General features: G+C 45.2%; 1 protein-coding gene across 1 annotated transcript; it reads left to right on the forward strand.

Moving 5' to 3' along the window:
- The first annotated feature begins 315 nt into the window (after positions 1-315).
- On the forward strand, positions 316-14928 carry ADAMTS1 (ADAM metallopeptidase with thrombospondin type 1 motif 1). Its single transcript, XM_069204078.1, has 9 exons — positions 316-1318; positions 4065-4411; positions 4817-4949; positions 6011-6178; positions 7098-7384; positions 7733-7919; positions 8008-8183; positions 10375-10550; positions 12128-14928. Exons 1-9 carry the CDS (start codon positions 724-726, stop codon positions 12867-12869), a joined length of 2811 nt encoding a protein of 936 aa, XP_069060179.1. The 5' UTR covers positions 316-723; the 3' UTR covers positions 12870-14928.
- The last annotated feature ends 337 nt before the right edge of the window (positions 14929-15265 follow it).

Genomic DNA, 15265 nt, shown 5'->3' on the forward strand with positions numbered 1-15265 from the left:
AAATATCTGGTGAAAAGAAGACGAGAAACCCATGAGTGCGCAAGTGACAGAGACACAAGACCAGCACCGAGCTGCACATCCGTGCGCTCTCTGGCCAGTGCGCGCCCCTGGCGCCGGGAGCCGTGTCCTCAGCCCTCCCCCTCCGCTCCTCCTCCTACAGTGATTGATGATCCTGGCTCGGCTCCAGAGGGGGCCCCAGGGGGAGGAGGCCCGGGCTCCGGATCACAGCTACGCACAGACGCAGCTCACGGCCCGGGGGAGGGGTTTCGGGGGTGCAGATACCATAAATGTCAGGCCGGGAGCCTTCTCTAGGGCAAAGCGCTGAGAGCGGGCGATAACAGCGCTAGGGAGCGCCCGACAGTGCTGGAGGGCGCTGAGCGAGGCCAGCAGAACCCCGAGGAGTTTCTCCAGAGTACAGCCTACTAACCGAGAAAACCCGGCCTTGCCAGTGGAGTAGAACGAGGCGAAAACTACTGCTTGACAATTTACAAAGTTTTTGCTGCCACGGCCGTGCTGTCAGCACAGGAGCCTATCCACTGCCCGCAGGAGCAGCCGTTGCAAGGACCGACACGCCGGGATTCGGTGTAGGGAACACGTTTCCACAGTCACCGCCTGTGAAATGGACAGACTCGTTTAGCGCTGTATGTTCAGGAGACTAGGTGCACCCCAAAGATTCCGTCCTATATATTGCATTGGGGTTGTGAAGGGGCCGCGGTACCTCTGATGGCAATGGGTGCCTCCTGCTTTCACCTGCTGCCCGTGCTGGCATTCTTGTCTGTCCTACGTGTCTCCCTGGGCACCATGGAGGAGGAGCTTGTATCCCCGGTGCTGGTGTCCCTGGACGAATCCCAGGGTGGCACGCCGCCCCCCGAGCCCATGAAAACGGTCTATCGGCTCGATGCCTTCGGAAAGCAGCTGACCTTGGAGCTGGAGCCGGACCGCAGCTTCTTGGCACCCGGCTTTACTCTGCAGTATGTGGGCAGCCCTTCGGAGGAGGAAGCCGGGCAAGCGGGGGACCTGGCCAACTGCTTCTACTCCGGTACTGTGAATGGGGACCCCTCGTCCAGCGCAGCGTTGAGCCTCTGTGGGGGCCTCCGAGGGGCCTTCAACCTGCAGGGCGCAGAGTTCTTCATCCAGCCTAGCAACCACTCCCTGGCTGTGGGCGAGGGCCTTGGACCATCGGCCCCCAACATGCTGCACCTCGTCCGTAGGAGGGTGCCCGGGAGCAGGGGCCCCAAGTGCGGGGTGATCGACCAGCCACAACCTGTAGGAGCCGCCGAAGGGGCCCGGCCAGCAGACGAGCACTTCGTGCACACAGGTATGCATGCGCATAAGCTTGAAACACGGCACGGGTAAAGGGTTGACCTGCTAGGCCTACGATGCAATTACGTCTTTCAGCCAGGACAGACTTTTACATTCAAGCGAGTTCAACATCTGTCTGACTAATAGGTATATATCTCACATGCTCACCGTTGCGGGTTACCACAGCAGATCACTTCTGTCTGCCACTGCAGACCGCACTTGCCTACCACAGCAGACTACCACTGCAGATCACATTACTTATCAGAGCGTTCAACAACTGCAGATAACACATAGCCACCACAGTAATAAACTACTGCAGATCACACCTGCCTACCACAGTAGACACCCACTGCAGATTACACTGATCACCAGCACAACCACTGCAGATCCTAAACACTAACCATGATAGACTGTCACTGCAGATTACACCTGCCTACCACAGCAGACAGGAACTGCAGATCACACCGGCCTACCACAGCAGACAAGTGTTACTGATCACACATGCCTACCACCGAAGGCAGTTGCTGCAGATTACTTAACGCCTGCGGCACCACCGCAGTCATCCGATGTTGATCACTTCTGCCCACCATGAATGCTTCTATTGTACAGTACGCCGGGCCGCTACTGTGCTTCACCGGCGCAAAGAACATCTGCCAACAACTGCAGATGAACCCTGCACCGTACAGATCAGGGCAAGCAATTGAACGATGGCCAGAATGACTACCACGGCTACTTGAATAAGACAGAACTTAGAATTCTTTGCACTATAAGTAATACACATTCTTATAAAGTACACCTTTTGACAGGTACACTGCCTAGATAGTGGCTATTGAAGGGAGCGCCAGCCAGGAGCACAGTCTTTTCAGGGCACACATTGGTAGAAGGCCTGGTATTTTAGAAATTGCCGTGCCTGGAAAGGCTCTGCTTTATGGGGCACATTTCTTAAAAGCGTTGCCTATTTAGCGGGCACTGTGCCTGAAAGGCAGCCACGCGAGAAGTTATCCCAACAACGTGGGGCACTTTGAAAAGTTCAGAAGAAGCTAATATTGTGCGTACAGTGCCTAGAGGCAGGGCAGGGGCGTAACGCAGGCCCCTGCGGCGCAAGGGGGATCAGTCCTTTTGGGGGCCCCCATTGAGTCCAAGGCCAGAGCCTCTGCGATCTAGGGACCCTCATCACATTCTGCAGGGGACCCCCATAATTTTTGGTTACGCCACTGCCTAGATGGGAGGGGCACGTAAGAGGGTTTACAAGGACTACCGCTATAGGGTTACGGTACCCGAAAGGAATACCACTTTAAAGGGGGGCCTTGCCTGGAAGAAATGCCAATTTAGTTGGGGTAGTGCCCATATCTCTTTAGTGACTCTCCGGCTCCGTATGATGAACTTCCTGTCTTACTGATTAACCCACAAACACCCTAATGTTCGCATTATTTGCAGTACAGACCCCTCAGCTATGACGCTTTTAGGGATGAATCACAGGATGGCATGTGGAGTTTTAACACCAACAACGAGCGAGACGACAAGGACTGTGCACGGGTAACATGCACGACAAGGCTGGAACAATCTGGAAATAGGGCATTGTAATGCGCAGGTCACTTTCCAGGGAGTGGCCATACACATGCAGGGCAATTTTTTTGTAAAAAAAAAAATTGAACTGGTAGTGTTTTTAATAGGCGAATTTGGCACATGACATGCGCATACAGATCACGGTAGTAGTTTGAGTAAGTCAAAAGAAACATACTATCCTGAGTTGCACTTCATGTGAAGTCGCTACGCAACCCGTCCCGAATGCGCAACTCAAGTGCAGATAGAAGTCTTATCTCTGACGGAAGGACGCGCGCTGCAGTTTCCAATCACAGAGGCACGCGGGCACCGCGAGCACGCTGAGAGGGCAGTCCTGGCTCGTGCCTGGCGCGTCTGATCACCTGCACCGGGCACTTCTCCGTGACCTTGGCGGGCAGAGGCCTGCGGGCCTACTGTTCCACGCAGGAACGTGCAGGGGGCGCTGAAAGGCAAGGGTAGGGTGGTTCGGGGCCTGGGAGGGGAAAGCTAGGGTCGCCGAGGGTGCCAGCTGTGTGGCGGAAGCCGCGGGCGCAACACTTGCATTTGCAACCGTGAGCTCATTCCATAACCTCCATTCTTATAAAACTGCTGGATGGTGACTCAGCGGCTGCCTGGCCAAGATCACTTTGAGCGTTTATTGCGGTCCAGGTGGTTTAGTAGACTGTAAAATATAAACGCTGCTCAGGTTACCGGCTGCAGCCAAGTCTCACAGGTTCCAACAAGGCTCCTTCAGGCTTTCCCTATAAAAATATGGCAGCTCGTAAACTGTATCTTTCCATTCCATTCTATCTTTTCATTGCAGATGTGAAAGCTCGAGGATTGAGTTCTAAATCCGGGCTTCTCCACTTTCCCTAATATATACATGTGTTCTAGTGCCTCAGAGTTCTTAATTTTAAACTGGGGAGGAATTTGAGACAAGCGACAATAAAACATGGAGACATGGACGTTGTGCCTCATCCATTTGTATAGTACATTTGTACGGATTCTAGGCACTTTCACAGTGTGCCTGTCTTCTCTTCAAGGTTCTGCACACGTATGAAAGGGAATTGCGGTCATTTTTCAGGTTTCTAACCTGTGATCCATCACTATATTATAAACATCTTGTATCAGTTGCTATTGTTCTAAAATTTACAAGATCAACAATTTAGTAGAAATAGATTTATGTAAACTAAATGCTGACTATTCTGTTTTTTTAACAGGGCTTGGAAACAGAAGGAAGAAGCGCTTTGTCTCTAGTCCCCGCTATGTGGAGACCATGCTTGTGGCCGACCAGTCTATGGCAGAATTCCATGGCAGTGGCCTGAAGCACTACCTGCTGACCCTGATGTCCGTAGCGGCCAAGCTCTACAAGCACCCCAGTATTCGGAACGCCATCAACCTAGTGGTGGTGAAGATCTTAGTCGTGTACGATGAGCAGAAAGGCCCAGATGTGTCCTCCAACGCCGCTCTGACCTTGAGGAACTTCTGCAGCTGGCAGAAGCAGCACAACCCGCCCAGTGACCGGCACGCAGAGCACTACGACACCGCCATCTTGTACACCCGGCAGGTGAGTGCGCTACCACTCTTCATGGCCAAGCTTTGACAACAAAGAGGATAGATGCTACTAAGTTTGAAGCAAATTTAGGTTAGACATTCTTGTCACACAAGTAGTAGAAATGGCAGTAAACAAAGTTTTCTGTCCATCTTACATGTTATGTGACATGGCCTGTGTGTGTGTGTGTGTAGAAGCATCTGTGTGATTAGATTATCTTTTGCATCATCCTTCTAAATGGACTAACTTCTCCAACATGCTGCATGTTGACATGATAATTAATGGTCGTTACTCGAGACATGTTTCATTGATGACCAAGTCTGATGTTAAGGCCAGCTTTAAGAACGAGGCCATGCTCTGCCAAGACTATTTCTGAGACCTCTGTATTAATGAGCAGGCCATTCTTTTTCATGTTGGCAGGACCTCTGTGGCTCTAAGACTTGCGACACACTGGGGATGGGCGACGTCGGAACTGTCTGTGACCCTACACGAAGTTGCTCAATTATTGAAGATGACGGGCTACAGGCTGCATTCACCACTGCCCATGAATTAGGTAAGAAAAACATTGTAATGACACAAAGTGTAGTTCTCTAGGTTGGTGCTACTTTCACAATGGTGATAGTTGTTTCCTCATATACAACTCTTGCCCCCTTTGCTTCATAAACAGTGGCCCCTCATTCGCATAACTTTACGCATGAGGCCTGGGACACATTTTCCAGAGCAGTGGGGTTTTAGAGTTTGAAGAACAGATGTTCTTATAATAACATGTTCCAGGGATGTTTGAGCTGCAGTCTTCCTAGCCAGCAACATCTGCTGGGCTATGGGCGATGATGCAATATGATGGCATGCTGGAAGCAGAATGTGAGGAAACGTGTTCCTTTCCTATTTGGAAACATGTGTGCCTTATTTGTGAGTAGAAATGGCTCCCAGAACTGCAATCCCCCCTTTTCAGGGGGTCTAACTAACTAACCTGGATTGTGAGAAGGCCATCTGCTGTACTTTTCACAGATGCCCCATTTTTAAGTCAGCTGTCCCGTGCATATATTAACAAGCGAGTGCTTGATTTTCTAAGGTTTTTTCTCTCTCTTGATGCAATCTTAATGCATTTTTTAGTGAAGATGTATGGGACACATTTACTTGTTCCCTGGCTTGACACTCTCGATAGGCAAAAAAAGAAGTCTTAAGAATGTTTTAAGCCAAGAAGGAGAGCCTGACAAATTTCATAGCCCCTGCAAAACGCCCCTGTAAATCAAAGGCTTTTCCACTTGCTTAAGACTATTTCAAGCCAGGGAACCACTGATCATAAGCGAGGCAGACGCCTTGGTAAACTAGAGCAGACCTTTGGTTAAAGATCTGTCCCTCATTGCATCAAAAGATAGAAAGAGATCCCTCATTTGAAAATTTGTTCTATTTATCTAATACCTAAGAAACGTTCTGGGGCTGGTACCCATGCTTGCTGGATTTAATTCAACTAAAAGTGGCTCCGGACCCTCCTCCAGGAATGTTTACACCAGCCGGATAACTTTCCTTGTGCATATATGTTGCTTGTTTGCAAAGACAGTGGTGACAACTAACTGGCACAAAAGCTCTAAGTGGTCTTGTCTTTTTTTTTAGGACACGTGTTGAACATGCCCCACGATGAGGCGCAGCAATGTGCCAGCGTGAACATTGCCAACCAAGGTTCCCACATGATGGCTTCCATGCTTTCCAATTTGGACCGTAACCAACCTTGGTCTCTCTGCAGCGCGTACACCATCACATCCTTCCTGGACAATGGCCATGGTGAGTATACAGAACTGGTGTCTTTATTTGTCCACTTAACTGAAGCTGTTTTAATTTTTTTTTTTTTAATAATTTTTTTTTATTGTCAATTCTCCATTTTCTTCATAAACACGGTATCTTTGTATTTCTTCTTTTACATGGTCCCACCCACTTTTTGTGCTGCACTTTTAAACTAAGTCTAATGCCAGCTGCTGCCCTTTTCCGAAGCGTTAGCATATTATGGGGTAAAGTGCCAGTAATCGTTCCCTTGTGAAATCGCTCACATAAGTAACACATGGGCGCATAAGTGGGCTTTGTGTGTAAGCTGCGCACCAGACAGGGGCATGGGTTCAACTTTGAAGAGAATCAAGTATGTGCTTTGTAAATTCCAGTGCCTTTGTTGTAATCACACCCCAATGTGACATCTTTCCAAATGTACAATTTTACCATCGTATAACTCCATAGCCCTAAATATTGGAAGATCTTGAAAGCAAGGGCCTTATTACATAGGGAGAAAAAAGGTAATCTCTTTCCCTGTGCCAGGTAGAGATGCAGGAAATAAGTGAAGTCTAAAGTAAGAACTAACATTTCTTTATCACAATTGGATACTAAAGTGAAGTCTTGTTTTCAAAAATAGAAAAATGCATCAAATGATGCCTGGATGCCAAGGAAAAAGCAGCGTGTTTGAAAAATGTCACCGTGCCTTAGTCAGTCAGAATCTTGCCCGTCCCTTTTTACATGCACTTTTACAAACTTACAGTTCTTCCAGTCATCTTATGGCCAATTTTGTTGTCCAAGTATTTAAAAGTATGTCTAATCTCTGAATGTCACCACATTAATAGTTTGCAATAAAAGAGATCTGTCTAAATGTAGTCAAAGGAACTCGTCTGTTTTTCAAAACGGCAGGCCTAACGTTTTGCCCCTTTCTTTCTGCTTTTAGGAGAGTGCTTGCTGGACAAACCTCACAGACCCGTGACGCTCCCCTCCGATCTCCCGGGTATATTGTATGATGTCAACAAACAATGCCAGTTTACGTTTGGGGACGATTCCAAGCACTGTCCCGACACTGCAAGCACGTGCACCACCCTGTGGTGTACGGGAAACTCTGGAGGCCTGATCGTCTGCCAAACCAAACACTTCCCGTGGGCAGACGGCAGCAGCTGTGGAGAAGGCAAATGGTGCATCAACGGCAAGTGCATGGACAAGAAGGACAAAAAACTATATGATGTAAGCTTCCTTAGTCTGAAATGCATCAGAACAAATTCATGTTGTGCTAATGGTGGATGCTGTTTACTTGTATTAGGCATTGCATATATGTGGTGTTTTGCAGCTGTATCAGTAATGTATCTTTGCCTTAAATATTACCACCTACATATGGGTCTGGCAGTTGTTAAACAAAGCCTGGCTCGCTAAACACGCCACTTACCCAAATCTCACCATTAACCACTCTCACGTCTGTCAGACTTATGTCAGTCACTAGCTTATTTTAGAAAGTGTTTTCTTTAATAGATAATCGAGATATAGTTTGCGTTCAGAAATGTATTTTGTGGCTTATGTTTTATTTTATTTTTTCAGACTCCTGTGCACGGAAACTGGGGTTCCTGGGGTGGATGGGGGGAGTGCTCCCGGACCTGTGGCGGAGGAGTGCAGTATTCTATCAGAGAGTGCGACAATCCAGTCCCAAAGAATGGGGGGAAATATTGCGAGGGCAAGCGGGTGCAGTACCGATCGTGCAACGTCATCGACTGCCCAGAGAACAATGGTAAGTGGCAATCACAAAATACTGTATGAAGTTTAAAACTGCAGTAAAGAAGGGTGCAAATCTAATATTTCATGTACTGTTTCTACAGGGAAGACTTTCAGAGAGGAGCAGTGTGAAGCGCACAATGACTTGTCGAAGTCTCCATTTGGAAGTGGGCCTGCTGTAGCATGGATTCCTAAATTTGCTGGAGTGTCTCCGAAAGACCGATGTAAACTTGTCTGCCGAGCAAAAGGCACTGGCTATTTCTTTGTACTACAACCAAAGGTACATTTGAAAATCAAGTACTTTTACCTTGTTTGTCTAGAGCTTGAGCTAAGTCAACATTTGCATTTCCTTGTTCAAGGAAGAGGTGTGATTTATTTGGTAAATTTGTCAGCTATGGAAAAGGGAGACGGGTATGAATCCATCCTCCCTTAGTAACTCAGTCGCGTGATCCAGGGTGTACTGCTTTATCTCCGTCTGCTAAAACAGAAAGATGAGGGATACAATGACTGCTAAAGTCTCAGCCACTGGTAATCGTTCAAGCCTACATTCCACTCCATTGTTTTATGCCCACTTTGAAACGTCAGTCAGTGATCAGCTTTGTGGAAATCTGACTTAGTCTTCCTCCAATAGGAACATTCCAGCTCAAGCTACCATACCAGGTGTCCTTTAGCAGGGTCGGATTGGGATCATAATAAGGCTGGGGCATGCCCCAAAAAAGTGGCCCACATTCCCTGATTGTCCCTTTCATGGATCACCATTTTGTTGATCTCATTGGAATCTGGCCAGTTATTTTTCGTTATTTTTTTTAGTGCGAACTCAGCCCAAAGACATTGGAGCAATTTACATGAGCACCAGTTGCGTTACACAAGATAAAGTTCATTTTTATTTTAGGATAAATTATTTTCCTTTAGCAGAGATAAAATGATTTGCCCAGAATCACAGCATGTCAAGCTGACGCTGGGACTCAAACCTAGTTCCAACATCTTCAGCTCTGACCATGCACTTAATTCAATTTTACGCAAGCCTCACATCCCCCCCAACAAGAACTAAAAGACACTAGGCCTGAGGTGACAACACCTGGCTGCTAGGAAGGCCACGTCTCTTACGCCCTCCGCAGCCCACTATAACCTCAGGGCACTGGCCTGGCAAGGGAGCTGTCAAGAAAAGTACCCTGTTGCTGCTTCGGTGGGGGGGGAAGGGGGTGTTAGGAGAAAATGGCCCAATGGCACAAAATCACCTGCCCCCTGCGAGGCCCCCTGTATACTCCTCCCTCCCCACATCCATCATGGCCTTAAACGTGATGGCCTGGCCGGGATGACTCTGTTTCTGGCAGGAGACAGGCCTCGCAAGGCAGGGCACCAATGTGCAAAGTGTAAATGTCCCAAAGGCAAAAGCAACACCTGCCCACCTCCCCTCCCAGCCCCAATATATAGCATGGCAGGGGAGTGACCTAGATACAGGAAGTCTCTTGGGCTAGTTTACAGAGGCCCTACAAAACTGGCCCACAGGTGACCCTGAGGCACCAGCCCATAGTCCAATGCCCGCCTTCCCAATCCAACCCTTTCCTTATAACAGGAACACAACCAAACCCAGCCAGAATCAGCAGCATTGGAATGCTGTGAGGTGCAGCTTGAGTCCTTTGGGGCATCACGTTTGTCGCTCACTTCTGTCTAAACCCGCAAGTAGTGTGTCACACTAAAACACAAAGGTGATTGGTGGGTTGTTCCCAAAAGTCTCAGCTAGTGGCAGTTTACTGAAACCTTTTAAAGAAATCCTTCCACTAACGTTGTGCTTCGGTTATCTCCGTGTATGTTCGTTTTTTGTCATGTCTCTTCTGTTAAAAAACAAATAGGAGCGCTTAGAAACTAGCCTTCCAACATTAAATGCTCTTTAACACATGCAGTTCACATGTAGAGCTCTTAAGCTGTGCACACAGCTAGAAGGTTTCCCAAGTATAACACTCATTCATTCTTGATTTGTGGCGTTCCATGCACATGCACGTAGTTTGGGTTGAGCACGTTTGTACCTCTTTCTTTGAGGTCATGTTCCTCAAATCTTGGTTTATAATTAATAGAACAGAGCGATGACCTTAGTTGATGATTGTGCAGACTCTGCAGAAGTTTCTGCATGGTGTGTTAGTTGCTGATCTCGTGACTGCTGCTACTGCTGCTCCAGTCAAAACCCACCATTTGCATTTCGCTATTCATTTTGGAAATAGGCGAGTATAGTTGAGTTTCTTAAAGATTGGAGAAATGATTGATTTGTGTTTGTGTTTAGTGGGAGTTGTTATTGTTAGTTTCTGTGGTACTTCCCTTGAAGCAGTGGTTCACTGAGGGGCCTCTGCCTGTATTCTCGGTTTCAGTATAAGGCAGTCATGTTTATTAACTGTAAAGCGCCATCTTTTAAATGTTGAAGTTGTACTTAAAACTATAAAATAATACGGGTTCCCTGTATTTGTTGCTCTTCCCAGGTCGTTGACGGCACCTCCTGTAGCCCTGATTCCACCTCCATCTGCGTCCAAGGGCAGTGCGTGAAAGCCGGATGTGATCGCATCACTGGCTCAAATAAGAAGTTTGACAAGTGTGGAGTCTGTGGAGGCAACGGGTCCACCTGCAAGAAAGTTACAGGCACCGTCCTCAGTGCCAAGTGAGTACAAATGCACATATGCTCTAAGAGAGTTGCATATTTTTCTATACAATGTCACTATGTGACTAAGGAAGTTGACATGGCGATTCAGACCGTATTTACATTTTAACTAGTTTGAATAACCATCAGTCAATCAGTTATCAGTTCAAAGTAAAGCCATAATGCACTGTGTGTACGTGTTTGGTGACAGCAGCTTTACAGTTCCACCTTTCCAAGCAAGGAGGTAGATTATCTCTGGCACCATGCTCATAGTGACAGAGGGACACATGAATTCTAGAACGTAGGTTCTGTCCTGGCATATAATGCCTGACAGTCATGACTTCCTAAGTGGAAGGTTCTTTGCTGTCATAGGTCCAAAGTGATTGGTGGTCAATATGGGGCAGATGGACATTTATTCTGGTAAAAGTCAATAGCTACCAATGGTGGTGACCCAACTAGGTGGAAAATGACCTATTGCACTAATGACCATTGATCCTGACAAACTTAAATATCAATTTCTAATTTGGCACATGTCGATAGTGAATGGTAGCCATCTTGGCATGCTAGTTGGCAGGTTCAATTTTGGCATGTCTGCCTTGGCTGATGCCATATGTAAACATAATTAGCTTTCTGGAACCTGTGCTCAGTGGGTTGCATCCATTGTTGACATGTCATTCAGTGGCTTAAGTTACAGAGAAGGTCACAGGTTGATTTCGAACCTAACCTGAAGTATTTTCAAAACAGACAAAAAACGGTCCAAACTAGAGCACATGTCAAGGACGTTTTTCGTCAAGGACTGTTGGCCATGAGGAAGTGGAGCCACCTTGAACAATACCTCATTTGTTGACATATAGACAATTTCTATTTTCTGTGCTGACTGCCATTTTCTTAAGCACAGATATATATTATATGTTCTAGCATCATGGTGAAAGATTCAATAAAATATAGTTTCAAATTTATTTTATGATTGTGGTGAGTCCCCCGCTTTGCTATTTATCTAAAACACTGTGTTAATGGATGGCTTCGTATTTGAAAGAGGTAGTTGAATTGTCCTGATACAGCCAAATATTGATCAGTGATCAATATGGAGGTTATCTCATCCAAAATGAAAATTAAGTAAATTAATAGAGGCATTCATTTGTAAAATATCTATCCACTTAACTGGGATTTACAAGTATAACTACCAGAAAGGTACGGTGAAATGTGCAGTCGCCAAACAAATATATTTTTTAAAAAGCTAGTGATCGGTTTGGCAAAATACTAATAGAAAATAATAATAAATTCAGGAAATTACATTAGTAATTCACCTTGCAACAAATTAAAAAGAGATCAGTCATAGTATCCTTCTCAAAAAGTCCATTATTTATTGTACCTGCAGTGCCCTCATTTAAATCAACCAGTTCACTTTTCATTGCCAGAATCTCATAGCTGGCCAGTCGAAATAAGATATAACCATGTTGAGTGGCCAGTAAAAGGGTGTAATCTTGAGTAAATTATGCTAAGAATTTAATTGTTTGTGTTCAGTTTTTTTCTGCTCAGGCTTTCAGTAAGCCAGACGTGGATGAAGACTTACAATGTTTCTTCCCTACTCTTTCTAGACCTGGCTACCACGACGTTGTAACTATTCCTGCTGGGGCGACAAACATAGAAGTGAAGCAGCGCAACCACAGAGGCTCGAGGCATGACGGGAGCTTCCTTGCCGTTAAAGCCGCTGATGGTACCTATATTCTGAATGGGGGCTACACCTTATCAACCACAGAGCAAGACATCGCCCACAAGGGTAACATCCTGAGGTATAGTGGCTCTTCAGCCAGCCTGGAAAGGGTTCGCAGTTTCAGTCCGCTGAAAGAACCTATCACAGTCCAAGTGCTCACTGTGGGCGATTCACATCGGCTGAAAATCAAGTACATCTATTTTGTGAAGAAACTGCCATCCTCTGGTCCAGAGAAAGTGTCCAATAAAAAGAAAGAATCCTTCAACGCTATCAAAGAGACCATTTTCTCAGAGTGGGTCATTGAGGAGTGGGGGGAATGCTCCAAGACGTGCGGATCAGGCTGGCAACGTAGAAACGTGCAGTGCAAGGACATTAATGGACAAGTTACCACAGACTGTGCCAAAGAACTGAAGCCAGTTGACATCCGGCCATGTTCAGACACACCATGCCCCCAGTGGCACCTGGGAGACTGGTCCAGCTGCTCTAAGACATGTGGAAAAGGGTTTAAGAAGAGACTCTTGAAGTGCATCTCCTACACTGGCAGGAACTTGCCCCAAGAAAACTGTGACCCCGCAAAGAAACCGAAGCATTTAATAGACTTTTGCACACTCACAAACTGTAGCTAAGCAGCACTGAACAGACAAGTGAATGTATGTGAGTCCACACTTAGCACTGCAGCAGGTGGGCTGGAGGTAGAATGTGTTGCTCTTAATACGTGCACTTCCTGGTGCAAGTTGATAGAGGAGAGTGAATAAGAATGGTAGTTGATGTTGCATCGTGCAACCATCATACGAGTGTTAGGTTTGCTGGGATAGTACAGCTAATGTCCCAGGGCATTACCATTACCTTTTCTCCTTAGTCTGTTAAAAGTTGTTGACCAGTGAAGTCCGTACTGAATGGTGGTGGCCAGAGGGAGTTTTCAGAAATCAGGTCAGGTTTTCTGTATATATCTGTCCTGAAGTTTTGCAAATTTGCTTGCTCTCAGGGGGCCAGACCAACATAGTGTACAAGAACATTTTCAGGGCTCACCTACCTCACTAAGGGACGGCAAAAACGACTAGAGAAAGGAGCTTCAACTTTACTATTAATGGCTGCTATTGTTTCAGAGAATAGTTTTTACAGAGTAATTGAAGCCATATTTTTAGAGGGCAAGCAGAAAAAGAATTTAAAAGCTATATATAATTGTTTTTCAGTTGCGTACATTCGTATATTATTAATTGTCCCACCACAGTTTTTCTCAAGGTCTGTGAGAGAGATGCTCAGTCTTGATCATCATTCTTTCTGCAGGCACTGAATCTATCATATATTCACCTGATTTATCTGTTCCACATTATTGAATCCTCAGCAGAAGGTCTTAATCATAGGTGCAGGAGAAGATGTCACAAAATTGTGTGTAAAGGTTTACACACAGACACCCCTCAAAATGTCAGCAAAGTTGTTGAGAAAGGGCATACATCATTCACTACATTTGCTAAGATTTATTTTATCTCTGTGCAAATGGTAGCTTTCCCACTCCATCTAGAAGGCAATCTGATCAAAGCAAAGATTATCTGAATAGCTTTACATTTCCGCTGAGGCTGGTGCTATTAAATATGATGTTCATAGAGGTAAGGCATGTTGCTATAAGGCCTTGTGCATCCTGAAGTCTTCAGTGGATCCTCAAGAATATATTTTGCATTTGTTTTTCTTATCAAACTAGTTTTCAGTTTCAGATCTCTGCTTCCCGAGAGGCAAAGGGGACAAAGTTAAATGTTGCTTGTTGTTCAAAAAGACACATTGTTCCCTTTCGGCTTTACATCTGCTGTTAAAGTACTGTTTCAGCAAATCAGTATGGTAAAGTAAATTGTCTACAAGTGTGTCCTAATCGAGCATGTAGCCCTATGCTTTGAAGGCCTCATTAGCTTTTTTTCTTCTTACCAGGACAGTTTTAAAATTCTTCCAATTCCTGACAATTACCTTTCTCAGAAAGGTCTAAAAATATCCAGATAAAAAAAGCCTTCAGGATGTTTTAAAACTCAGATCCCACTGAATCTTACAAGCCATCCACCTATTCAAAAGCTGCCAGCTCATTAGATTGAAACACTTTTATAAAGGGACATTCCCGCTTCTTCCCCAAAATCTTTGTATTCTCTGATAATGTATCTTGTAGCGGGCCAGTCTGTGTATTATTGATCAGTCTATTTGTGTCTGTGTGTATATAGGTAGATAAATTCTATATGTAGATATATATATATATATATATGTATGTAATTCTGCTAGACAGGTTACCAAGCTGAAAATAGTGAATCCGTTTGTTACCAAAATATAAATGCCTAATGGGGATAGACAGCGCTGTGGAATAGCAGGTCCATCCACAGTTATATTCCAAAACCAATGCCATGGTGAATGTTCGATGAATGTTCATGCTGTGTTGTTGACGGTGAGATAATATGGCTTTCGTTTGTACATACTTAAATGTATTACTAGAAATCATACTTCATAAGTATTTTATATTCACAGTCCTTCTGTGAAGGCTTATGGTTTGTCATAAAAGCATATAATAAACCTATTTATTTTTGTACAACCTATCTTAATATGATATTTTTAAGTTATCACCTTTTCAAAAGTGCATATACAGTAACATGGATAGAGTATTTATACGGTATAATGTGTTACTAGTGGTAATAAAAACACAGACAATCCTGACAGTGGTTGTATGTGCTTTGTTTCTTAAAGGAGCTCCCGGATCAACCATAAATGTGTCAGATTTTCAGCACAGTTATTGTCATAGGCACTTGGACACCAACATACAGGAGAACTGGTACTGTTTTAAGCAGTATAGGAGGTTCTTCAAAGATTTTCTGTACATGTCCTTTATTGGTTGCCATCTCATGTTTAATTATCAGAGCGATGTCTAATCACAAAAAGTAATATGAAATTACAAGTCCCATTTACATTCCTCAAGGATTCTGGGTTGTCAACCACTTAAAAAATGTCTCAGTGTGTGTTAGACTTTTCATCGTTGGCATGGTTCCTTAATCAA

The sequence above is a fragment of the Pleurodeles waltl genome, chromosome 8 (genome assembly GCF_031143425.1).
Source record: "Pleurodeles waltl isolate 20211129_DDA chromosome 8, aPleWal1.hap1.20221129, whole genome shotgun sequence".
In the NCBI taxonomy this organism is placed as follows: domain Eukaryota; kingdom Metazoa; phylum Chordata; class Amphibia; order Caudata; family Salamandridae; genus Pleurodeles; species Pleurodeles waltl.

Bases quoted from the DNA above. Each gene is read 5' to 3' on its own strand.
- ADAMTS1 (XM_069204078.1), top strand. From the start codon at position 724: ATGGCAATGGGTGCCTCCTGCTTTCACCTGCTGCCCGTGCTGGCATTC. The intron at 4,950-6,010 runs GTAAGAAAAACA...CTTTTTTTTTAG, and splicing joins CACCACTGCCCATGAATTAG to GACACGTGTTGAACATGCCC. The intron at 6,179-7,097 runs GTGAGTATACAG...TTCTGCTTTTAG, and splicing joins CTTCCTGGACAATGGCCATG to GAGAGTGCTTGCTGGACAAA.